The 27241-nt window shown below is 34.9% G+C and overlaps 1 protein-coding gene across 1 annotated transcript in view; it reads left to right on the top strand.

The window, feature by feature from the left end:
* Positions 1-26790, top strand: part of CCDC171 (coiled-coil domain containing 171) — a gene marked incomplete at its 3' end in the record, with an annotated part of 57080 nt that extends 30290 nt beyond the window's left edge. Inside the window, exons 11-15 of the mRNA XM_009870390.1 lie at positions 4438-4664; positions 5311-5493; positions 7170-7313; positions 23897-24042; positions 26736-26790. Coding sequence (XP_009868692.1) covers positions 4438-4664; positions 5311-5493; positions 7170-7313; positions 23897-24042; positions 26736-26790 — 755 coding nt within the window. The remainder of the gene's footprint in view (positions 1-4437; positions 4665-5310; positions 5494-7169; positions 7314-23896; positions 24043-26735) is intronic.
* Between the last annotated feature and the right edge of the window lie 451 nt (positions 26791-27241).

Genomic DNA, 27241 nt, shown 5'->3' with positions numbered 1-27241 from the left:
TAAAAAAATCCTAGTGGGTACATAATTTCCATTTTTCTGAACTCTTCTGGATCAAATCTCTAGAGAGCTGTAATGTTGGAACAGATTAATTTTCTTTGTTGATCTGATACTTCATCATTTCAGTATATAGAATCATGAAAACAGAAGGCTGGAGAGTGCTAGAAAGCGTATAAACAGTTTTTCGTGCTTTGCTCTGAGACTGGAAAACACAATCAGCCTACACCATGCCAATAGATACTTGGTTAACTTGTTGTTATAAGCTTCCAATGAAGTAATATTTACAAGCTTCCTAGTTATCTTATTCCACTGTTCTAATATTGAAAAAGTATTTTACTGGAACTCCACCTAAATTTTTTCCATGTAGAAAATCTATTTAATTTCTGTCTATTTGATCTGTGTATTTCTTAGTGGAAGGCCCTAAGACATATTCAACATGAGACATTCTGCTGCTGACTGAAATGATTCTAGAATTTCCAAATCTGGAAAACAATTTGATCTGGATACTGTTTTCATCAGGTTTACTTGCTATCTTGTGATCTTTGACAGAGAAATAAAATGCTGTCAATTTGCATGATTTTATAGCAGTCCTTAATTTATGTCTCTACTGTCTTCCCTCTCTAAGTATATGCTTAATTATATTTGTGTCTGGACTCTCTCATTTTATCAGTCTCTCCTCATACAGACTTCTGCTATGCCTATGGTAATTTTTTGTGCCAGTCTTTTGAAACTCTTGATACTCACCTGTTAACTATCTTCTTCAATTTCTTTCCAGTGAGGACTGATAAAAGATCTCAGTTGATTCTCCTACATTGCTGTCATCCTTAGTTCTTTGGTACCTGGTAGTTTCAAAGTCCCCGCAATTCTGTCACAGAATAAAGGATATCGAAGGAAGAACAATTTATATTAATAAAGGGAAATAGCAGGACAGAGAGAAGGTGATACATTTCCCAGAAACCTGCACAGTAAACTGATACCAGAAGTCAGTCATTGAATCAAAAGTATTTTGATTCAGTTTTAGGTGCTTTCTTCTTTGATCATCCTGTTTTCAGTAACTTAAATTTGCATCCTTACAAAACAAAATTTAAACTGCATGTCAGAATATTTACAGGTTTTATACTGCTAATGTTCTTCTGTAGAGAGTGTTGAGTGAGAACAGCAAATTGAAAAAGAATAAAGAGAAATTTTACAACAGCATTAATATGCTGAGGTGATTAGTTAGAATTCCATAAACCTCGTGGTATTTTGCTGTTATTGAAGTATACGAGAATTCTGGTGGAATCTACTTACTTGATCTATCTGTACTTAACACAGTTTTGATTCTGAAAATTAAGAAGAGCTAAGCGTAGAATGTTATGGCCACAGTCAGTTTTGTGATTTTTTCACAACTTACCTCTATTTTAAGTAATTTTCACAGAACCTCAAGATCTAACTGCTCATGTATTTCTTGGAATCGTGTTGCTCAGGAGATCGAAAGTTGGCCGAGAACCTTTGATTCAAAAAATAGCAATAAATAATTTAAAGTTTGGCATGAAATTTCCAGAAGTATCGAAGTGATAAGACTCTAAAGAAATATATTTGCAAGGATGCTTGCATACTTAGGAAATTATTTTATGTTCTTTAAGTCATATTTCAAATAGGATTTTAACCTTTGGACTGACTTCAATGAATTTTTTTAAATGTAAGTAGGCAATCTGAGAGGCATCTGCTGTCTTCAGATCCTGAAATAATGGCAGTACCAAGTTAGACTGCACATCGTAGAAGAGAGTAGGCACAAGAAGGGTGTTGTCTGGATCTACAATATGGAATGATTCAGTGTCTTAAGAGTTACTTTTAAAGATAGACAAGTTCTGAGGAACCATTTGAGGCAGTTGAAAGAAACCAAATCCGGATCACTCAGATAAGACTGTCAGTTTAGAGTTTATGCACTCTGGTGGTTTGAGGTATCTTTCTTGAGCTTGTAACTTTTAAAAAAAGCTGGTTTGGTTTGACATTCGTGATCATTTCCCTGTTCAGTAGTTTGATTGCCATTCCAGCATGTCATGGAATGATCTTTTAGCTTCAGTTTGAATACAAAGTGAGTATAAAGTGTAGGGGTTTTGGTTTGTTGGTTTGGTTTTTTTGGTAAGGTTAGTCTTGCAGGATTGTTTGATCAGAATCTGTGCTACGATAAACCAGACAAAGTAAAGGTCAAGCTTTTTGAATACAAATATCATCAACTGTTGTATACACAAAGCTTTTCAACCTTACCATGAAAATTTTAGTCTTGTGTAGTACTACTGAGTCCATCCTCCTATTTTATTTCAGCACAACAGAGTGAACATGAATTCTTTCCTCATCTGTCAGTGAAATGAGATTTGTTGCTTTCCATTTTCTTTTTCTTCATTTTTTTAAAGTAAAAATTAATTGCTCTTTGTGGTATACTTGTGTTTGTGTTAGTAATTTCTTATACACATCACAGTGTACATCATTTAATGCTTCTAGTGAATTCCTTGATCTTTTGTAGATAGTTAAAATATATATACTTAAACCATACGTTCTCTTCCCAATGATTATAGATACAATTCCTTGTGGAATTGCATTATATTTTCATTTTGTCCCTCAAAGCAGTCAGTAACTTGCATCAACATATTTCTGTGTATTTACTCCAACTGCTCTTCATCAGCTCTGTCCCTTTTTCTTTATGATTTGCTTTTTTATTTGCGTTGGTAAGAAAGTGCCTTAAGTTGTGGATGCTGACCTGTACTGAATAATGGGAATACTGGTTATGAAGTGGAATGATTATTTCAAAGTGCTACAACAGAATTGCCTGAACTATTATTATTAATTTATTTGTAATACAGTTAAACTGGAAAGGAGGCTGCCAACCTAGGTACTGCACATACGAAGAAATACTGTCTTTTCTGGCAGGCAAACAATCCCATGTAAAATCAGATACAAGGTGAAAATACCAGGAAAAATAATGAAACAGTAGCTCATTGAGAATATCCTTTTTTTTAATCTGAAAGGTTGCTTTATTGGTTGAATTGCAAGATGAACATGCTGAATAAGATTTTTAGATTTAAAGAAAAATAGAATGCTGTCATAGACATAAAGAAAAATAGAATGCTGTCATAGACATGAAGAAAAGACGATTTTACTACTGACTGGGGTTATGGAGAACATGAACTCAAAAATAGTGCTCAGTTACCAGCTGGAATCATTGGAATGGTGGTATTTTGAAACAAAGTGGGAGAATGGCTCTGAAAAAAGAATATTTGACTTTTTTGTTTGTTTGTTTGCTTACAGATAAATTTGATATGTGTAAACGATAAATTCTCTATGATAAAGTCAAAATCTAAGAATACCAGTAATCATGTTTTGTTTGTTTTGAATGTTTAGCTTTATTCTCACAGTGTATAAAAAGAAATTATTTAACTTAAAAAGCTGTGAAGCTGTGGCTATTTTTTTCTGTTTATGCTCTTATGTAAATATTTTAATTCACTGTAGCAACAGGAGATCTGCTGTACTACTGAATGTAAATAAGCTCTTCCATGCTTGTCATCTTACACTGATAGTATCATAAGACAAGTAATGACAGATTAAGACCTGCCTAGCAGAGGGAAAACTAAATTACAAGACTTTTATTAAGGCATAAATAAACCTATTAACTGTTATCTGGAATACCAATTAGTGGAAGGAGCACTGACAATTTTATTTATCAACATTAAACACAATTATTAATTACAGACCTGACGAATCTAGCAGTAAGCAGGACATGTTGGGTGTGCTGGGGCCTTAAGTCCATTATATGAGAAGGATGATTACCAAAATCCTGTGGGGAAATAAGTAATTGTAGCTGTAAAATTTTAATTGCCTTGGAATAAGGTAAATTATATTCTCTTGTCTCAGAATATAAATAGTATGGCATTAAGGTACCAAGCCTCACTAATTTTGAACGGCAAATGATTTAGACATCTATAGAGGGGAGGGAAGAGGAGTCAGCAAACCCTCAGAAATTTGCATTGTAAATATTACCATAAAGTGATTTACCATGTGCTGTCACATCTGACGTACCTGACCTGGATTGCATTTGCTTGCATCCGTCTCATGTTTTCTGAGTTGTGAAACTAGAACACCCAAGAAAGACTTAAGAAAGTGTAGTATTGGAGGAGAACAGGAACAACTGGAAAATTTTTCTTCAGGAAGTAAATCCTATTTAGAATCCTATCCTGCCTTTCAATCCAAAGATTTGTAGGAGCAGAGTGTTCATCGCTAAATGCAGAATTTATCCCAAAGTCACTATGAGATACACTTGTGAGCTCAGTCTTTCACTCTTTAATGGAAATTTGCTATGGAGTATTTTAAAATTGTTTGTTTGTTTTTGTGGCTCTTTTCCACTGAAAACACATAAAACTAATAACGTACTCAATGTTTCTTTTTTGTTGTTATTTCTTAAAGATCCACAGCCCTGTCTTTCTCGACACTCACTTGTAAGTGCAGCCAGGAACTCCTTTTCAAAACTTATGGACAAGCTGAATGTAATAATGGGGAATGTTCCGTTGGACAGGAGCAGGAACAGTACTTATCTAGAGAAAGACTCCTTGGTACAGAGGCTGGCTCATGGACTTCATAAAATAAATACTCAGGCCCTGGAAGCTGGATTGTGTGACAGACTACCCATTATGGTATGCAGATTTATAGTGCTACTTCATGTAAACAGCAGGTTCACAGCATAAGTGTTAGGTGAAGCTCTCTTGATAGTACTATTAATTTTGTTTCAGGTTGTTTATGAGTCTGCTACATTGGAGTCAAGTACACAGAGAATCAGAATTTGATTTGCAACATCCAACAGCATTAGAGTGTGAATGAATTTTTTGTTTTATTGTCATATTGTCAGAGAATTTTGAGAAGAGGTTTGATATATGCAAGGAAAAGATTTTTTAAAGTTCTACCAAAGTTATATTTGCTTTGTAAGAGCTAACTTGCTTTTGGCTTAAACTAGCTAGAATTAACTAGAATTAATTAAAAGATTTTTTTTTCTTTTTCCATTTTTTCTCCTGCTTACTGTTCCATCTTTAGGTATAGATAACCTTCTCTTAAACTAAAATGAAATAATAAATTCTTTCTCACATAATCTGTCTTTTATTATGGGCCTTATCTAAAAACAACTGCTTCCTGGAAAACAGAATTTTCAGTAACTTTCAACAGTATGTGAAACATGTTCACAAAATAACAGCTTTGTCTTAATTTCCTTGGATAGTAAATGTGATTGATTTTATTACCAAAATAGCATATTTTATAACATATGGATTTGTTTCTGTTTACTAACAGAAAAGTATAGAATTCCTGCAGAAGCAAATATTGGAATTTGCACAAAGACTTCACACAGCAGAGGTGGAACGTCGCTCACTGCGACTAAAATTTGCAGAATTCAAATGGAGTATCAATGAGATGGAAAAAGAAGCTGACAAAGCCCAGAGCCTGCAAGAGCAATTAAATATCATTAAGCAATCTGTAAGTATATTTGATTTAGTGCTTACTAGAGATCCTCCTTTTTACATGTTTTTTGATGTTATATATATATCAATCTACTGTTAACAGAATTTCCCAGAAAGCTTGTCTGGAAATGTCACTGTACAGTAAGTCAAGTGTATTTAGAAGTATCTCATTTCCACAGGAGTTTCTCTTTGCTTTTTAGAATGAGGTATTCTGTGTAAATTATATGCTTGGTCTTCAGCAACTCAAGTTTTCTTTCATATGTTGAAAATGTTGGTATGATTTACTACTCTGAAAGGATTTATAGATTTCATTTCAGCAGAGTAAGGTCAACTGGAATGAGTATCTAGTATGTATGTTCATGAGAAGCTGATAAAAGCGTAAAAGTAGTATTTTAAATTCTGCATGGATATTGGCGAATATTATGATAGATATTTTACTGTGTCTTTGAGTATGGGTTATATGTTGAGATAGTGCAAATTTTAGTGTGGCTGTTCCTTGAAGGAGTAAGTTTATGTCAAGGGGAAAAAAAAAAGCCCTCTTCTACATTCTTAGGAGCACATATGCACAAAATTTCTCTGATCCTTTGCTGTTGCTCTTTGATTAGCTTAAACGCTATGGCTTCCTGTAAATAGCATTGTCTGACAGGAATTAGAAAAGACAACAAAAATGTTCCTTACTCACGTCAAGCCACAGTATGGCGAGCAATGGATGTGGTATTTGAGGGACTAATGCCATTTTGTGGGTTGTTGGTTTGTTCCCTGTCCTCCTCATGAAACTGTGACTTTAGTCCTTATTGGAGGGGAAGAAACTTGTCTTGCTTTTGGCATGCTGGAGCCTCACTGGGCACCTTCCCTCCTATACCGACTTCTTGTAGGTTGCACTCAGAATTGAGCTCACATCTGAGCTATCTGAGAAACTGAGTTGATAAGGATACTTGTACATGCTTTACAGATATACAATGTAACTGAAACAGTTGGGTCCCAGAATGAACAGCATTTTCTCTATCTGTGCCCAGTATTGAACATGAGGCCTCCCTGGTAAACCTGTCATTGTGTCCCAGTCAAAACACTTCCAAGCAGAGAATACTTAATAGATGATTCAGTAGCCACTCTCCTTCCTGTTCCTAGCTGGTAAAATGGATATTTTTTTTTTTTTAAACTCAAATGGACAAGGTTACACCTAATCATCTTCAGGTTTGTTCTTAATGGGTTCTCTTCAATTCTGGGACAGTTAAATAAAATTGTCACAGTTTAGATTGTTGTTGTTCAAATATATTTAATGATTCTTCTTGAAGAATTATTTCTTCTTTCTGCAACCTTTTTAGGAGGGGAGAAAGAGTAGAGGAAGACGTTTACAAAGGTTAATAAGATAGACACTGAAATATGGGACATTGTTCTGCATATTTCCTTCTAAATACCGATTCTTTACAACTTGGGGTGCTAATCTGAATAGAATACTGAATACATACTGTTTAGAGTATCCTGAATGCTTTTCTGAAAAAATACAGTGAATAAAGTTGTCTGCCATTTTACTGTTTGGTGATCTGTCTTCGTGTTTAAAACCCTAAATATTAATCATCAGTACTCTTTTGTTTTAGAATTTGATCTTTGCAAGTGGAACTCTGAAAGTCAAGCAAGTAAACAAGTGAATAGAGTTACGCAATCAAACACAATTTTTATTTCCCTTATCAGACATCGATCACCCGTGAGAGGCTTGAAAATACATGTGAAGGATTGAATGAACAGGTGCAACAGCTACAGGAGTTACATGATAAACTAGAATCGCACTTCAGTGAAGATGCAGATAAAAACAAAGTCTTAAGTGAAGCTGTAGAGGTAAGATGATTATCCTTCTGAAACAGGCACCAAGAATTTACCTTTTGATGAGTAAGCCAGATCTTGCAGTTCTTATGCAAGTAAAATTGCAGGAGTAAATGCACACATACTACTTGGTCTGTTGGAACTCTAGGTTACTCAGAAGATGAAACTTCAAGGTATAACTTACCTTTTCTGCTTTTGGGACTGGGTAGTGTACATCACTATCAATAGTCTCTGAATTGTCTGGATTTTACATAAGAGACAGCTATTCTAGCTATCATGAGGCGTTTGCAGACTTGGAAAAATGAAGGAAGAAATACAGGAATACTTTTTTTTTTTATAGAGTTTATAGGAATAGATAAAAACCTGAGTTAGCTGTTTGTTTCCTGAATATAATTTCAGGGTAGGGAATGCATTTGTCAGTTTGGAGTATTCTAGGTGAAAGAAGAATCCTTTCTCATCAGGATTTTGAATTTTCTCCAGACATAGTAAGTAATAAGGGAAAAGACATTGTTACCAGGGTCTATGGTAGCAAATATAGGAGCAGAGAGAGAATCAGGTTTGAAACCAGTTGGATATCTAACATAGGAAGAGAAGAAGTTTTGCTATGACACGCCAGTAATGTGTGGTGACTCAAGCTGTGGAGTTTTTATTTATTTTTTTATTTAAAGCAAGCTTTGCTCCATATGTCTGCTCTTCAGCCCTACTGTTGTCTTTCTACCTCCCAGTATTCTTTTGTGAATTGATAGTTGAGCAAAAGAGACTGTTGCACTGGTATTTTGAGAAATAGAAGCATTTATGCTTATGAGAAAAATTTATGGAGAAAATTACAAGAAATGTCAAGAGGCAAAAAGGATGCAACTTGCAGAATTAGTAGAAATGTCAGAAATCATTGTTGAAAATCTAACAGTGAAAATGGAGGTCAAGGAGGATGACTTGCAGCAGAGTTGAAGTTTGAAGCGATGTACAGTGGAGGAAGCTGAAGTTAAAAATACGGAGAGTTTTCGTTATCAGTATTATTTAGTAAAAATGCCTTATCTCACCAAGAGTGAAAGACAATGACATTTACAATTTACCTGTTGAGTTTTATCTTTTTTTCTCCCTTCTAATCCCCTGACTTGGTGTGTTTTGTTTCAACGTAAGAATGAACTTGTCTGATATTCAAGTCGGGTTGTTGTATTGCTTTTTTGTTTCAGATGCAACTGCATATAAGCCATTAGACTTTTATTTGATTTCTTACAGAAATGCTTGGTTCAAGACTTTTACATTAGTATTAAGATCATAAAGCAGGGAAGGAATAGAGCACATGTGATTTGAAATCTTCATTAGGGTCTACTCTTAATATGTTAATGCATGGTATTTTACTGTGTTCTACTTTATATGTAAAACATACCCTTGCATTTGTTCAAAAATTAAACAGAAAGTCAATTTGAGACATTTAAAATATAGGGTGGAGTTTTAAACAGATCGATTACAGGGATTATTGAATACTGAATTAGATTTCACAGCTTCTGTTTATTAACTGAAGGCTACATAAAAAGTTTTTGAGAGAGCAGTGATCCTAAAATGCATCATAATTCTGCAAGCCCCTAGCGGTTGTTAGCTACTACAACAACTTGATTTAATGCAAAATGCTGGATTATTTCTGAAAGCTGTAAAGATACTAATAATATAGCTGTTGTGACAGGGTGGAGGCTAAGAAATTGGACAAAGTAAGCCTTAGAGCTGAAACTTAACACTTAGAGTTATGCTGATTTTTTTTTTCCTAAACATTTTACTTCATAATTCTCAATCCTATCACTGAAGGAGTTTTGAACAAAATTTAAGTTATAGACTTTTTGCCATGTACTGCCCCTAAACTTCTGTTTAAATATCAGAAGGCTTATAGATGTCTCAGTTCTTTCATGATATTTACTACCATAATTAGCATAAAATTGCATTGTGGTTGTAAACAGCCTGTATCTATGACTGTATCAAGGAAGGAGACAAGATGGCTTGTGATAGCGTGGCACATGTTCATGATCTAGGGTATCTTTTTTTTTAAGTTCTAAACCTGTGCTCTGCCAGTATTTCCTAAATTCAGGTGGAAATCTAACATAAAGTACTTTGATACCAAGGGGTAAATTTTTAAAATTTTTTCGTATTTTATTTATGTTTGGTTTTTTAAAATTTAAGAAAAAAGTATTTCATAAACATTTTTTCCTGCCACAGTTTATTACAATCTTGCTTTATTAATGACAGGCAGAAATGGTCTTTTTCTCTTGGCTAATCACTTTTTGTGACTTAAAATGATTTTGTTTTGGGTGTCTCTTGTTTTGCAGTATAGTGGAACAATCTTCTCTCTGTAATAATAAATCCTGACCTTATGAAACACTGTTCTCTACAATTGCATAAACTTAGTATAGAATTATGGATAAAAACTGTTGCACTCAAAAAATGCAATAGAAAAATTATGCCTCCATCTTCATCTTAAGATAGAAAATAATTTATTCGTCTAGACTAAGTATATATAAAGAGTTGGAGAATGTGGAGCTGTAAAAGTAATTTTGGATAGAGTAGAGTGGCATGGCATAAAAAAATCGCTTTGAATTCTTTATTCATATTTTTTAAACAGATAAGAAGGGAAAAATGAAATATTAGATACTTTTACTTGTGATAACTTATTTTTAAACTTATTCACACTTCAACAGCAATCAATAAGGAGATATTTTAGTATTCATGTTCTTTCATAAAGTAGGCTTATTAGAGGAGTAATGCTTAATTTCTTAGCTTTATCTGTTCAGATTTTAATCCTGTATATTTTTATCTTCTTAATGGCATATACCATGGAGACATCTAAGGTAGCCAATTACATTCAAGGTCAGCGGGAACTAAGCAACTCTTTTACACCACTTTTTTATTAGGTGAGGTAGATCAGTAGCGCTGATTCCTCTGTGTTTGAAGAGGAACTTGCACACAGTTACTAAACAGGCATCTATAGCAGACATAATTTTTTTTCCTTATATGAGCATATCTTAATTCCAGGAAAATACTTTTTGTTCCTACTGACAGGCACTGACTGTATGTTTACTTCCTTTTAGGTGTGTTAATACCTTTAATAAAAACAATAAAAAAAAAAAGTTTAACTTATAGGAGCATGTCCTATAAATTGTTAATGAAAAACTTTGTATGCTTTTCAGGTGCCACATGCACCTAAATGAAAAGAATCTCATCCAAATGTTTTGCTAACGCTCAGAGAAAAGTGTTTTCTGATGGGAAGGTTTGGAGTGTTTATTTTCACCAGCTATTTCACTTAAATCATTATATGCATATTCTGTGTTCATAATGTGTAGTATTCTTTGCTAAACAGACATATCCAAATTAATTAGATTCTGATGGAGGCTGGGATTTCAAGGCTTGTAAAAAGTGGATGTTTTCCCTGAGCAGGCTCTCTTTTCTTCTTGTGGATTTCAGGTGAAGGTGGTAGACAATTTACTGCATTTTCTTGCTTTTCCTCTTCATATGTTTATAGACACGTATTTTCCCTGAAAAAAAAATTTCAATTATTTATACAATTTCTTTTATTAAACGTTACACACACTTTGCAAGTGAGTTTTATAGTTGGCTATCTGCAAATGATACAGGATTCTAACTTTCAGAAGGATTAGAGGACCTCATGTATATGAGGAAGACCAAGTGATTTTCATGCTTCTCAAATAGAACAGCAAAGATTACAATTGCTATAAGAACAGAAATAGATTTTAGTTTTATTTGGTTTAAACTCTTTGACATCTTAAGTTGGAAGCGCAGTTAGGATTTCGGTGCACTGAGAGATGCTAATGATTCCCAAAAACTTGTTTGTCACTTTGTCAAGAAATGTCATTTCTCTGCATCACTCAGTTAAATTAAAGGCTATTCTTTAAATGAAGTGTTATAACTGATTACCATTACCATCTGACTTAATAGGGAATTTGTATTAATGAAGTTTAGCATGTTAAAGAGAAGCAAACTCCCCTCTGAATAGGTTAGAAACTAAAATTCATAGTTGATTAATTAAATGGTGGTTTTTTTTGTTTTCCACAGACTCTATGTTCTGAACACCTAAATAATTTATAAAGTAGGTAAGAATGGATTAGCATTGCCATCTGCCCTGTTCTTAGTCAAAAGAGGTCATATTTTTTCTCATTGAAATAAATTACAGGTTAAACAGTTTTGCCATGTGTTTCAGTTTGCATTAACACTTTGTAAAATAAGTAAACCAGCTCATTCTCCTTCTGTTACATAACTTCCATTACAGGTAACTTCTTAAATAGATAATCTTCAAAGAGTTTAGGTCAACTAAGCAGTTGCCATGGATCTGTTCCTTTGTGCTTTCTTGTTTAAAGATTGGAGTGCATTGTACATGGAATTTAGACATATGGGAAGGATTAGTCTTCCCAGGCTTCGTTCTAGCAGCCGCTCTCTTTATGTAATTGGAGTGACACATAGAGAGCATCCTGTTGTGGACTGGATCTGAGACCCTCTCTTCACAGAAATAAAGAGAAGATGACTGAAAGAGAAGTCTACATTCTGTTACTCAGTCTGCACTTCAGATGTCTAAACTTAAACGTCACCTTGAATTTCTCTTCTGTGCTTTGTCTATAAAGTCTATTTATTTTATTATCTTACTGTTTACTTTAATACCTTACTTTTTTAAAAATGACAGGCTTATGCGTCAGTTCTTCAGTTGGAGATAAATAATTGCACTCTGCTTCATTCAGCACTTTGAAAGCAGCTCTCTATATTGTGTTGCACAGCTCTCCTTGCTTTGCTTCCCTGGTTAGCCTCTAACATTCAGAGTCCAAGGGCTGCCCTGTTCTTTTTTCGCTTTAGAAATCAGCTCATTAGGAATATTGATCCCTATGTTTCCTCACTGAACTAGCTTATTTCCAGCCAGGTTGTTAGGTCTGTGTATTTCCTTTGTTCTGTGCCTAGAACATTCATCAGTATAAGCATGAGTAGTCTGGAGGGACTGAGGTCAGTATATGGCCTTTAGAAAAGTGTTGTGTTTGCTCCATAGTCACCAGTGAAGCAACCAAGCAACTAGCAGCCAAGTTGTTGAAGGTCTGCCTTAACTTTTCTGAGCTAGGCTTTCTGGAAGATGGGAAAGTGAGAGTAAAATAGGAGAAAGAAATTAAAATTTGTGGTTATGAACTAGTTATGTATGCAGAGCTCAGTACAACAATTCAGAATTTTGCTGTATGAGTCACGCAAACATATTTTAATTAGAAGCTCTTATTTTGAGAGGTTTTTGGCATTATCTTTGTGTCAGTTTCATTCCTCTGCAGTTCCTCTTTTGTCCAGTTTTGCAAGTTGAGTGTTGGTAATGGTTAATTGGTATTTGAACATGTACTCATACCAGGTCAACGTTCTGTGGGGTATTTTTTTTTAAATTATCCTATTACAAAATATTTTATTGGTTAGTAGTAAGAGTATTGTTCAGGCTGGTTTTGTCAGGTAAGTTCTTTAGTATCTTTGTGTAGGAAGAAAATAGTAAAATAACCTCCAAAATTACTTCTACTTTACATTGAGAGAAGCATGAAAGGAATTTACAGTTTAGTACCATTATTTTCAATCTAGTAAGGTGTAATCATTATTTATCTAATAATAAGATACCTCTCTATGTTAGAAAAATTCGTACTTTTATTGTGTTACAGAGCTTAAGGTACCTGAGGAAGTTGCAGTCATTGTTATAACAATTTGGGTGTAATTTAGGTACTAGGAGAGAACACTGGAGTTAGTCATGATTACATAACATCACTTCAGTTAGTCTTTGAAAGCTAATTGTGACCAGGAGTTAATTTCCAAGTAAGAACGAGTTTACCATTCTATAGAAATTTACAGAAATTCAGGAGTTTAGTTCAGCACTCATTTCACTAATCATGCAGTTAAAGACCCTTCTGGTAGTTTGCAGAGAAAGACAGATAACCATGACAGGTAGAGTTGTGCTGAGGGGCAATGGAACTAATGTGGAAAGAAGAGTCAATAATTTGGTCTGCAAGTTACTTCTCAACAGATGACTGAGACCTTGGTTGTTTTGGTCTTATATATTAAGACTGGCACACAATGAACTCTAGAATGCTTTAGTTGTATCTTTGCAGTATAGTAACATTCCCGGTTCTGGAGAATACCTTCGAACTTGAGTCTGTTTGCTGCACTGTGCTATTAAAAAAAAAAACAAAACAAAAAAAAGAAATTCTGACATTCCATCAAAGATTAAATAAAGAAAAAGGAAAACAGTATAAAAAAACTATAACAGGAACTGCATGAACGAGAGCATGTTTGTAGTCTCTTAAAAGTAACTTCCAGTATTTTCTGGGATTCAATTTGTAGGAATTATTTGCCTCCCTTGGGAAAAGGGGGAGAATAAATGAAACAATATTGGGATCTAAAAGCTTAATGGTTTTATTGCTGCATTGTAATTATACTAATAAACACCTCTGTCCATGACCTTGGAATTTATAGTGCAGTGAGAAAGATTTATTGACATGTAATTTGGAAGAAAAATGGGATTATTGTGTAATTACCTTGTGTGGTTATTAAGCATATATACTTAAATACCATTTATCCCTGTTGTTTCAAGACCTTCAACTATGTTTCAGTTTTCACTCAAAAAAATACAGAAAGGCTTCTTGGTAAATCCAGTGCCTGGGAGATCTTTGTTATATTACTGGGTCAACTACAAAGTAACTTTGTTACCTTGAGATGTACAGAGGGGATCAATAGATCTTTAAAACAGCATGTGATGTTTCTAAAGTAATGTTCTAAACTCTGCTTTTCTTAGTAGTTTAGATATCAATGTGTAGGACTTTCTGCTGTAAAGGTTCTTGATATACAAGTCCTTTGCAGATTTGCGTCTTCCTTCTGTTCGTGTAGGATATCTCTAGGGCGCCGTCATTTTTCACCTTAGGGTTTCCCATGATCTCCCTTTCTGTTTTTGTGAAGCTGAGTCTGTGAAGATCTTTGTATCTTCTTGTAAAGCTATAAGTAACTAATTCTCAAAAACCTGTTGGAATATAATTATGTATCTGTCTAACTGGCATAAAGCTAAAGCAAGAGATGCATTCCTTTGCACTTCAGTTCCCTTTCTTGGCTACATACAATGACAACAGCCATATTCGTTTTGAAATTGGTCGCTCTGATTTTGTTAGGTATTTTCTGATTTTCAGGAGAAAGTTTTTTCACAATTTATACCACTTTCAACTTCCAAAATCTATGTCTATGCTATCTTCTTTTAGTCATGAAAAGTATGGACTATATCTCAGTTTGTAGCAGGATAACAAACTCAGAAGAGAAATTATTTTGTTATGTTGCCTAAATTTTTGTTGACCTTTACAATATGTATTTATGAAAAGCCCACTGAAGTTCCTGTTGCTACATGTTGGGGTTTTTTTACTGTCTCTGTTAGAAGGACTTCTAAAAATGTTTTTGAAGCCTTTCAGATAGAGTAAACCCACTGTAATTATTGCTTCTGCGGGCTTTTTTTTGGTGTGTCTGTGGACTATGCAATAAGTGATTAAGTGATTTAAAAATGATGAACTTAATATTCTCAATTCTAAGTAACAGTCTGAGATTTTATTTATAAATAGTACTTGGCTGTTGTACAAGAAAATTTCTTAGATGTAAGAATGAAGAAATAAGTTTTCTTAAAAAGAAAAAGTTAACGCTAACATACTGAATTAATTCATTGTGTTGTATCACCTAATGTGTTTGATAATAAGGCCTATTTATCAGTGTTACTTCTGTAGGTGAGTGAAGCAGGTAATTTTCCAAGTTCTGTATCATCATGGTGTCATTTTATCTTATGCCTAGGAAACATGCCATGAGTGAAAAATATATATAATAATTCAGCTTAACAGTTATAGTAATTTATTGCTGTCAGTGTTTACCGTGTCTGCTTCAGGTTCTTGTATGTGCCATTCTCAGAAAAATGTGTTCCTTGTTTAAATTTGTGCTCTGGGTTGGTGCTGGTTTGGTGCTCAAAACATATCCAGAGGAAAGGGAGACACCCAATCAATACGGCTTTGTAGCGCTTTCATCTCCTTGCTGAATATAGGGATGTAATGTATCTTTGATGCTTTTTCAGCAGAATGATTTAGAAGTTGCCTTTTATATTAGTTAAATTTTGGGTTACTGTATCTGTTATTTATGCTAAGAAGACTACTCTCTAGTTTTTATTGAAGGGAAGGAGTGACCTATATAAAAGAACAGACTTTTTAGTATGAAATTATGTATTTGTTAATCCATTCTTATTTTATTGAGGTTTAAAGAGTAAAAAGGGTAAAGAGAAACATGTATGCATGTTTTCCCCCTGCAGATACTTCATGCAGCAGGATGTGGCTGGCATAATATTAAAATAAAATATGCATACACTAAACAGCATTTGGGGCTGTCTGTGGAAACACATATACCTGAATACAAATGTATGGTTTGGTCAGAACTCTTCTGAAGAACACAGTGTTTGAATGTAAACGAAGTGATAAAAGTAAATAAAGTCATAAATCTGCCAAAGCTTATGTTAAAGTTAGTGCCATGTTAAAACAAGATTTGTCCAATTCATTAATTAAATAAAATGAAAAACTATTGCTGAAGCAAGTTCAAAAGAGTGACATAAATTTACTTCCTTGGCATTGTCTGTATTGCTTAATGTGATGAGTCACATTAATGTGCAGGTGTCTGGTGGAATTGTGCAGCATCCTCTTTGGAGAAACTGCTGCAGAATGACCTGCAGGACTAGAGCAACTTAACTGGCACCAGTAAATTGAGGTCATGAATGGTGTATTTTCTTACTCAGAATGGAACCTTAAGTTCTATTTAGAAAATTTCTTGAAACTATTTTAAGACTCTTTTTTGAACCACTGTCTGAAGACATATAGCCAGTGTACAGTAATGCTTGTTTCTTAAATTTAGATTTGAAGCAGAATGCTGTGTGATTTAATAAGTCATTTAGCCTGAAGATTTTTTAGTCTGTGTCCAGATTGCCACTGACTTCAGATCATCTCCTTTTAAAAATAAACAGTAGGGTTGAAATTGTGGTTATTTAATTTATACATAACATTTCATTGTCATTGTTAATAATTTTATTGCTGTTGTTGATCCTTCATACTGAATTATCTTAATTGTTAATGATTTAGAAATATTCCAAAGGGTGATGCAGAGCCAATGGAAGAGTATTTTTTTGAGAACTTGACATCGTCTGTTCCTGATCTTAGAAATGTCACTGGTAGTGCAAGATCATTAAGACCAGTAGGACATGATGGGATGGTTTTAGCCCAGTTCACCTATAATGAAAGGCAAGAAATTGCTGCAATGTATTGTGTCATCATAGATATGCGGCTAAATATTTCTATGTATGTACATGGGATGTAGCAGCACTTGTAAACCATACTAAAGATAAAGACTTAAATGCTGCTTTTGTCTTGTATGCTGTGTGGTAATGTGCACAATTCAATAATGTATGGCAAAATTAAACAACAGTATTGCAGATGCTTGTGTACAGTGGAGAGCGTGTTACAGAGCAGCATCAGAGTTTCCCTGTAAAGTTTTGTGCCTCACTTACATACAGGTACATGAGAGAAATAGAAAAAATCCTCTTTTGCAGTTCCACGTTTACACCATCTTTTTGAAATCTTGGCACTGTAACAACTGTAAGGCTGAAGGTCTTATCAAGGTAAAAAAATGTAACAGTGAAAAAAATATTATTTATTTTCTGTGGCACTTAAGTAACTGATTTAAAGCAAGACACTGCCAAAGAACAGAAAAGCTGACACTCCTGCAGGGCTGGGTCTTGTGTAGTCTGTAGTTGCACAGGCTTAGGTATTGTGGTGGGAGAGGAATTTACTTTTCTAGGAAGAAAAAAGAAACATCAGACCTGATGTGGTGTGTCAGAGAGTAATGAGGAGTGAATGATCGTGTGCTGTACCACCTCACATGTGATTCTAAACATCAAGGATTATTCTAACAGAGTTAAAACTTACGGTGATAAAGCCTGAGTTTTTCTAAAATTGTTCAATTAAGGTGGTATAATCCTCTGCAGCCTTCCAGTAATACTAATATAATTCACTTAGCTCAGAAGATGATAGAAATTTTTAGATTATCATGTGCATAAATTTTATTATGTACTTTAATATTTTCAAAAATATTGTTTAAAATTAGGGCTTAATTATTATCTCTGATTGGATTAGTGTATGTCTGGAATGCTCAATGCATCTTGGTATTCAAAAGGGTGTCCCTCAACTTGTTTCAACTTTAATTTCTCTTGAAATGCAGCAGTGTACCTAGGTAACACATTTTAACATTGATGCTTTTGTTTGCTAATACTGACAGTCCATGAGGATCTAGCCTGGATGTGGGCAGTTTATATTTTTCGATTATTTCATTTAAAGACTTCCAAAGTTTTCTATGGTTTTCTTTACTTTGAAGCTGAGTGGCGTATGAACGTAGGATGCTTCTTCTGGAGGCATGTGTTTAAATTAATAAACTCTTTTAATTAATAATAACTTTAAAGCATGCACAGCTCAGTGACTTCATAAAGCATTCTCAGTCGTCTTTTGCCAAACATTTTGAGCTAGTGCCATTGAAAAATGCGTTTCTTTTGTGTTGATCAGAATAGATTTTCTCTTGAGAAGATGTCTGCATTGTAGCACAGAGATATTAAACCTAGCTTGAAGTCTTTGAGGCACAGTAATCCAGCCTGAAACACTGCAGGTAAAATGCTTGTGGTACCTAAACTTGCTTGGATGTCTGAGAGCTGTGCTTCAGTCAATAAATAGACTGTTGTCTAGACATACCTCCATAGTGCCATTCACTTTCTCGATGTGGGTGCCTACAATTTCAGATTACATTTGTGAGAAAAATCTCTTCCAAGATGAATGTGCATTTTCCCCATCCAATCCATTGAGAGATTCTTGAATAAATTCCTACTGAGATGTTTCTTAATACGTAAGTTCTACATCCCATAGAATAACTGTATATCACAGCTGCTTTTTAAGCTATCTGCACCATCATTTAACTTAAAATTTTCTTTACATGATTGCTTGACTCTTATGATACTGATTTGGTTAAAGCTTTCTGCTACTGTCGTAGTTTTGTGCTCCAGTATTATGAGGGTTTCTTATATAAAACAATCACCAGCAATTTTATTTTGACATTGTGTAGGAAGAGTGAGAACATGTCTGCCAGTATCCCTTCATTCACACTGGTATTTTGTTTATTTTTTAATATCAGTGTTTTGCTTGGCATTACTTAGTAATAGCGTTTGCTTAGTAGACCCACACCTGCTCTGTCACCCCACTACATAGGGCACTTTCAAAGACCCGAAGAACCCTTTTGCACCTTGTTAGAGACACTGTGGTTTGTGAGCTATGTTTAACTGCTTCCATGCTATGTCACATACTTCAGAGAAGAATCATCAGGTATGTTCTTTCTCAGAATGTGACCACATGGAAATACTGCTGCTGTGTGGATGAGGATTCAGTGGCAAAGAGGTTAAAAAAATATCACTGCTTTTTCTGCGAAGTACTGATGTTTCTTCTCCTAGAGAAGTTTAAAGGGCATGTGAAAGCATTTTTAACTAAAGGGATGTCATGGGTGGTCACCCTGAGGTTATCTCTGCTTTGCAAGAATTTAACAGCCACATAGAGTTCATTTTAAAACTGTTTTGAAACACTACTGCAAGCCACTATGAATGCAAGTATAGTGTGTTGATACTTCAGTTTGGTTTCCAGTTGAGAAGTGTAAACCCATCTTATTTGTTGACATAGGTCTAAATGTATGTCTTAAATGTTCTTTTTTTTGTTTTGTGTATCAATGAGCAGTCTCAGTTAAGATTATTTTTTTTGACATAGAACTTTTCTCCCTGAGATTTTTAATCTCCAGTTTTGATAGAAGTTTCATTTTTAGTTGTTCTTGACAAGTAAGAATTCTTTTCAGAAAGCATCCTGAGGAAATTCAGCAATATAATTTGAGCTAATGTAATTTGGTTTGCATTACAGTCATGCACACTAAAAATACCATTGACATTAAATATTAATGTAACTTCTTGTACCTTTTGGATTTGAACCTTTTGAAGACGCAAGACTTCTCTAGGTTATCTGTAGACTGTCTTCTGAGGGGCACTCGGACACCATGCTGAAGATTATATTTGCCAACAGGGATAATGGGAAGTGTATTTCAAGTAGTGGAGGAATGGATGCTGGCTGAACTTTGTATTCATTTCATGGTGGAATTTTATCAGTTATGTGGACAATCTTTAGGATGTACTTAGTGTACAGATCTTTGAAAAAGTAATGTTTTACATCTAGATGGAAAATGTACATATAAAACTTCATCGTGAACACAAAATCTTTAATTTCACAAATTGGTTCATAATACACATACTGCAGTTTGTTTGCATATCATGTAGTGCAGTGTTGTGTCTGCGTAACAAATCTAATTTGGTAAGCAGTTTGATCTAGCTTTAGTTGATCTTGGAAAATGTGCTCTCAGTATAAATGTGTCACACATGCTTTGCATGAGTTTTAAGTGTGTGACTGTCATAGTCTGTCTAAAATGATTGTCCATCTGTTGTCTTTCCAACAGAGTGCTATTTTACATGTAAAGAATCACAATATTAAACATTGATTTATTTTTGTAACTGATTTTGAAGAGAGAGATTCCTCACTGCAAAGCCTAAGCTTGTTAAAATTATTTGTGAAAGGACCCAGTGACAGATATCCATTGGGATTTTTCTTTAGTGCTATCAGTTACTTGCTATTCTCTCCAGGAGATGGTTTTTCAAGCTGAGTTGATGGGGGAAAAAGCCTAAATCTAAACTGTCTCTAAAAGGAGCTCCTTCTGAGGATTCTGCTGAAAAACTCAACTGATCTATGAGCTTTTGGTGGACTGTAGAGGAAGGGGCATGGTGATGTCTGAATTAACACCTGAAAGTCTGAACATTGAACTAAACAGATAACTGGCATTTTATGGAGGTTCAATAAATTGGAGTTTGGCTTCTAAGGTGCTTCAGATTCACTTGTGCTTGAAAGTGAAAGCTCAGCATCTTCACAAAACTATGTGCAGACTTAGGTTTTTAAAACCTTCATTCTTCTTATCATATTTAGCCTCAACTTCCTAACAATTGTAATTGTCCACAGAAAACACTTCAAGATAAATTTGTTATCAGGTTTTGAAATTTTCTTATTTTTGTAAATACTAAGACCTGGGGGGCAAATAAGGGCTATATTGTGGATTAAGTGAAATATCTCAAGGCTGTGCTTTTCTGATAACTGAACCTGAAGTGACCTTTCTCAGACACAATTACAGAGCTGTATGTTTTTCCTTTAATTTCATCAGGGGTTTAATTAGTATACAAATAAAACTTCCCTTATCTTCCTTTCTACCTAATTGGCTTGTCTTCGCTTATATATGAAGAATGTGAAAATGGGCTGTAATTAGGGTGACCGTGTTAACCTTTTTTTCTCAAACGTACTGTTGCCTAAAGGCCTCAAGGCCTAAAACCAGTGCTTTGGATTATTGCTTTGCAATCACTATGGCTCTCCCATAGGTTTTCTCATGAGCAGAAGGGCTTTGGGTGCTGCAGGTTCCCACTGCTTAACGGGATCTTCATTCTTCTCCCCACTAAATGTTTATTGATTATCTCACTGCTCCACACTCAGCCTCCAACAACTTAATATCAGGTGACAGTCAGGAGAGTTCTCCAAGTAATTAGAGTGGAGCATTGAGGGAACAATTAGGAGCAGAGTTATTAAACTTGATTTATCCTATTCTCTCCTGAACACTTTCTTGGATATCAGAACATCACACTTTCACAATCTACCCTGGCTGAGAAATTAGTGGCTAACCTGCTGCTTATCATTGTTGCCTTGCTGCCTTGAGGCACACCCTCTTGGTTTCAGTCACTCAGCTGGAAATATTAGAGTCCATAAAGTTTATCAAGGGTTTTAATTAGATCAATCTGAGAAAGGAAAAAAAAGAGAGGCTTAGCAGCCATTACTTTAGAATACTCCACACTGTAGTTGAGCAATTTCCAAGGCTTGACTTTAACCCATGATAGCAAGGAACTTCAAGTGAGTGCAGAAACTGCTTTTAGAGAGCTAAAATAACTTTACATTTTACTTGCATTTTGCAATAATATTCATGGGTAAAGTCTGAATCCTTTGGAGATTCTTGTAAAAAGTTGTGCAAGTGTTGAATATAATAAAGCAGGTGCTCAATGAGATATTTGATTAATCAGTCCTATATTGTTTCCTCACCGGTTAGTGTGGATTGCTCATTGTGCCTCTCAAATAGTTAGGCTTCATGCTTTCATCCCTGTTACTGCCTTATTAATAGGCCTATGCTTGGAATTGGTAAGCAAGATTAGTTAGCAGCTCCCAGAAGCCCACCTAGTGGGTCTCTTCATGATTTGTGGTCAGTGATGAAAGCTTTATGTGGGATCAGACGTCTCCTCAGCCCCTGTAGAAGGGTAGCTATCTGATAAAAATGACATAAATATCCATAATATTCCTATTGTCATGTCTTTTTTCACTCCTTTAGACTGCCAAAATCTTGGACCTAGACTGTTCCATCCACTTCTGCATCAAGAGTTGCAAGAGTAATTGTCTGTTCTACATGAGCCAGAGCTCAGTCCTGTGGCTACTTCTTAAAAACAGTTTTTTCAATCAGGTGGGAAGGTGGGGTGGACAGAATGGCACCAAAGTCGTCGCTTTCTGTTCAATAAATTTTGTCAAAAGATGGGAAAGCGGGTGAGAGGGGACGTGACTCAATTTTCAGAGCTGTTTCCTCAGTGCTGATTTAGCCTAAAAGAAACAAACAGTAAACACAATAAATGGGAGAAGATAATGTTCTCCATAAACTGTAAAGGAAGGTCCTTTTATCCCTGTTAATCCACATCTAGTTTCTTGGAATTGGCTCTTTTGAAAATCTAACAGTTCCTAGAGTCAGCTATTCGGACAGACCTCTGATAGCTGCTGATGGCATTAGGGTAGAATTTCTGAAAGCAACACTTCTAGTTTTGGATATCTTTGTGTTAATAAGGCATTGGAAGAGTGAGATCTGTGTGATTTTTTTTTTTTTTTAGGTGAAAAATAGCATTCTTCATTGAAAATAATGGCGTAGGAGGCAGAATAGAGTTACTCAACCTGCAGTAACTTGAGCAAGACTAATACTAGCATTTCTGGGGTTTAGAGTTTCTTAAATAAACTCCTGATTGTTTTCATTTTTCTTACAGCAGTGATTAATCTCAGCCTGGATTTTGTATATTGCTGAACAGAATTCAGGTAGTGGTGCTGTACCTTCGAAGTGTACACTGTTGAAATAACTAATTGGGTTTTGTCTTGGGAAATATTTGAAGAAAACTTACACCAATCCACAGATTTCATTTTATTTTGCAGGATTATGCAGTTTTTTGCTGTACTTTGTAATTTTATAGAAATTTTCACTAGCATATTGTTTTTTGGAATGTCTTTGACTCTTGGCTAAGTCTGAAGCTATTTCAAATCAGTTGAATTTTCAGTGCCCTCCAGATTTTTATCAGCCTTGTTTTATATACATATCCACGGCATAATACATACTCTTGGTGTTCTACAGTCCAGGTCAAGTACTCCTGAGTACAAATTATGCAGAGAATTCTTAGAACTTAAGCAGAAAACATTTCCATAAATTTTCAAAACAAAATGCAAGAGCTCAGTCTTACAACTGTGCAGCCTTCTCTGTCCTTCTCTATTGACTTAGAATCTGTTAGGGAATTTGTATTTTATAAAATAATGTTTATAGCTACCTATTATAATTTCTTTCTAAAAAGGCAATTAACATCTGTAAGTAAAATGTAACATTTAGCAAACTATGAAATCACATTATTAATACTACAGTCTATAAAAGTATTGATTTATCTGAGCAGAAAGGAGTGGCAACTGGCTAGGTTCTGTATTAATTAGTTCTGTGTGCTATTTGTCATCTATTGGGTTAATCTGAATTGAGTCAAAACGTGTTGTGTTAATTCTAAACTGGAGAGAAACATTAAAAAATACATGTATTATTTTGCATGTTGGAAAACCAATGTTAAAAGTAGTGAAAGCGCCATAAAATAGTGATTTATTCTTAGTAAGATTTGCAGCAGCACTGCACTTAATGCACTGAGAATATTAGATTTTTTCCTTAAATGTGACATTTCTGAATAGTGCAGAATATGTAAGTAAACAGTACTTTGTTTATTTCCTTTCTTTCTTTGTTAATTCTTTTCTTTGAGTATATTCTATTCTATTCAATTCAATGCTGTACTCTTATTTCCACTGTCTTTAGGCCTAGTATTTGTAAATATACTACCTGTAGCGTACAGTATATATATCTGTTTGATCAACAAATCACTTTATTTTATAAAATGTATTTGTACATAGGCAATATACTAAAAACTGGGGGTTCTATGTTAGTGGTGTTTCTGCTGGAGAATTCGTAAAACCTTGGCATGTAATGGTCCAAACCTGCTTCACAGTCAGTCTGTTTTCCACTTTGTTTAATAGCCTGTGGCATAAATTGAAGTTAATTATTTGGGCTGACAAGTAACTCTGCTTTCTGTCTGCTTGCAGAGACTCTGTGAGGCAAAGACAGAGCTGAGAAGAAAAGATCAATCTCTGCGCCAGCTCAATAGACTTCTTACCCAGCTGGAGCAGGACAAGTGTCGGCTGAAAGAGAGCATCCATGATGCAGAGAGTGCCCTCTGCATGGCAGCGAAGTGAGCACTGGGACCTTGGGGAGATCACTTAAAACGGACAAAAGATCAATTCTTACTTTCATGCACAGGGTTTTAGCCCCGGCTAATGTAATGCTAGAAAACAAAAGTACATCTGTCTCTCTTTGAAATTCAGTGATAATCTTCTAAAAAGAAAACTTAGTTCAAGATACTAGATGATATGTTTTCTGTAGTTATCCCGTAACAGTGCTCCAAATTCCGGGTCCTGAAATAGCATGGACATTATTGTTTGCCAATTATCTTACTGATTTGACATCATCTCTTTGACAGATCCCTAATGCTCTGTTTAGTTAAGAAATGTTTGCTTGTTGTCTTTATTTCCATGTCATCTTTTTATAGAGAGGTGTGATTGTTTGTAATAGATTGTTTACAATAAATACAGAGACATCAGCTAGATACAGGTCTTAGCTACCAAAGGGGACCTAGTCTCATCTGTGGAACAGGATAGGTCCTAAGCAGTATTCAGCGAGTTTTGGATTTAGATAAAACCCATGGCTTTTGTAGCATATCCTGGAGACTGGAAGGAAATGTTTAGGGACTTGAACTTGATTTGTAGTCAAAAGGTGTTCCATTGACTTAACTGAGATTATGACTTCCTACAGTCATACAGTCAGATAAAAAGATAAATCTTTGCAGACTGTTATCTCTTACTCTTGTTGTACTATGTACTTTGAATATTGTTGGTCCAAGTTTTAAAAACAGTTCAATTTAATATTACATTTTCTCATTAGGCTCGGGATACATTTGACCTCTGAAGAACAATTGGTTAGAAGCTTTAAAGGATTTGATGCACAAGTGAAATAATGTAATTAATATAGTTATCAGTGAAATGCTTAACAAGCTAATTAAAACGACAATAGACTTTTGTCAAGAAAGCCTTATTTTAAAACCTCTTCTGTAACCTGAGTGATTGTAAGCAATGCATGGGTGTCCTTTCAAGTTATTTCCTAAACTTTTGTACAGCTTTAAAGGATAGCAAGATGGCTCATTATGAGAATAGCGATCATGATTTTCTTGCAGTGTTGGCCAACAGTTCTTTTCTACTTTCCTTCAGAATAGGAGGCACTATTAATAAAAATGGCTGATAGCATTGAATTTGACAGAAATTTTGTGGTGTTTTGGTCATTACTCGGCTAGATGGAAACTCCCTATCAAACATTCACCTTAGCTATTGTGTAAAAGATGGTGTAAAGCATGTTCCTCATGCCTCAAATGCATTTCTGAGTAGTAATCCTAAACAATAGTTATGTGATCCAGTTCCAGTTTCCCTTACACAACTAGGATTTGATGAATATATGAAATAAAGATTGAATGCACTGTGGATCCTGGCATGTAGGGGTGCAAAAGATAATTTTTTTAACCTTTTTCCCATGTGCTATAAACAAATGCTACCAGCCTTTTATTTTAAGATGTTACGTAAGATAAGTCAGGTGCAGTGAGAGCACTTTCTGTTGACAAAGATAAGAACCTGAGTCCAAAATGCCAGCTGAAGATAATTTCTTTTTTATGATGAACACCTGAGAATATATGGAGAACAGACTGACTTCTATGTTAGTAACTAACTTAGAAATTAATGGTGTTAGGCTAGCTCTCTAGAACAGACTTCACCCAGAAAAACAGCAGTCCCTGAGGCCAGCAGAGAAGGTGAACGTGTCCTGGTCAATCTAGTCCAAAGAAAGGGAGGTTTCTGAAAAGAGAAAAATCTATGTGACAGTTTTACTAGGAGTGTAAAAGCCAATCTTGCTTTTCTGGCAATCTTCCTGTATTTGCTGTTAAGATAATATGAATAAAGAAAGAAGGAAGCAGTAGTCATTCCAGGCAGAAGAAAGCCATGGTTTTGTCTTCTCTTTTTGGAACTGTTAAGAACTCCAAAAAAAGAAAAAAAGCACATACCTGGCAAGGTAAAAGACTGTCCTGGAATATTAAGGTATATCAGCTTTTCTGACATAGATTCCATTTAATTTCTTACAGTGTTTTGATGGTCATGCTTTTCTGTTTTCCTTAGTCATGTGCTGTTACGCAACTTTTAATTCAATTTCTGTCAGTGCATCAGATGAGACCAGAGGTTTTTTTGCCAGCATAACTGATCAAAGCTCTCTTTCTTAGTGAAGCCCTAATCTACGAAAGTGTATGAAAGTAGTGTTTCATTCTCTGAACTTCCATTTGGTCAGGGATGGGATCCTTGACTGGACTTTTTTTGGAGAAGGACCAGTGAAATGTTCATGTTTAGAGAAGACAGGAAGACTTACATGTGTATAAGTACATAGGTCCATGTAATTGACAAAAAACGAAGAATTTTTCAGTGGTTTCCAGTCTGAGGGTGTAATCGATTCCTGCTAGAGCCTGGACTCCATTCAATATACCCTTTTTAGCCAAGACTGCAAATTTCTTCTCCAAGAACATAATGATAATTATTCATTGATACACCTTTAAATACAGCTGGTTTAACTACTTATCCACAACAGAAACATCTTACATATGGAAACGTACCAAGTAGTGGTCCATAAACTAATTTTTAGAGTTTACATTGAAAATATAAAAAGGATACAAATATAACAGGTTTGGGCTATCAACAATTTTAAAGACAGTTTGGTTATAAACTAGCAAAAAATGAACTTTACATCAGTCGAGCTTCAGTTCTATTAACTACTTTTTTTTTTTTTCTCTTGTAATAGAGACAAAGAATTTATTGTTAGTAATATGAAATCTGTGGAAGCCACTTTTCATAAGGTAAGAATTTGAAGTGTCCCCTCTGCATTTGTATTTCCAAACACATGAAAAGTTTTACAACTGCTTAATTCTCAGTGGAGGGGACTATAAGTTGATAAGTTGCTCTAAAGCAACTTCCTTTCCTTGGAGTTTAAGTTTCCACCTTCAAATTCTTCATCTCCAAAACTGTTCATATTTAGTGAAATAGAATGCAATTTTGTAGTACATAGATCTCTTATTTTAATATAATACCTACTACAAAATTCAGCTTCTTTCCTTCAGCACTATTTCAGGTTGCCAAGTGAAAACTTATGTCATGAAAGCAATTTGCATTTGTTGCTGAGTTAACTCTCTGCATTTGTTGCTGAGTTAACTCTCTGCTGAGTAAGGCAGAGGTCATCTGGTGAGGTCACAGACATGGTGGCCATAAGACATTTAGCTTTTTGCATGCTACTTTAATATTTGATATATG

This window comes from Apaloderma vittatum, unplaced genomic scaffold, assembly GCF_000703405.1.
Source record: "Apaloderma vittatum isolate BGI_N311 unplaced genomic scaffold, ASM70340v1 scaffold11715, whole genome shotgun sequence".
In the NCBI taxonomy this organism is placed as follows: Eukaryota; Metazoa; Chordata; class Aves; order Trogoniformes; family Trogonidae; genus Apaloderma; species Apaloderma vittatum.
Note: the sequence above shows the minus strand (reverse complement) of the source record. Positions and strands in the feature narration are given on the sequence as shown.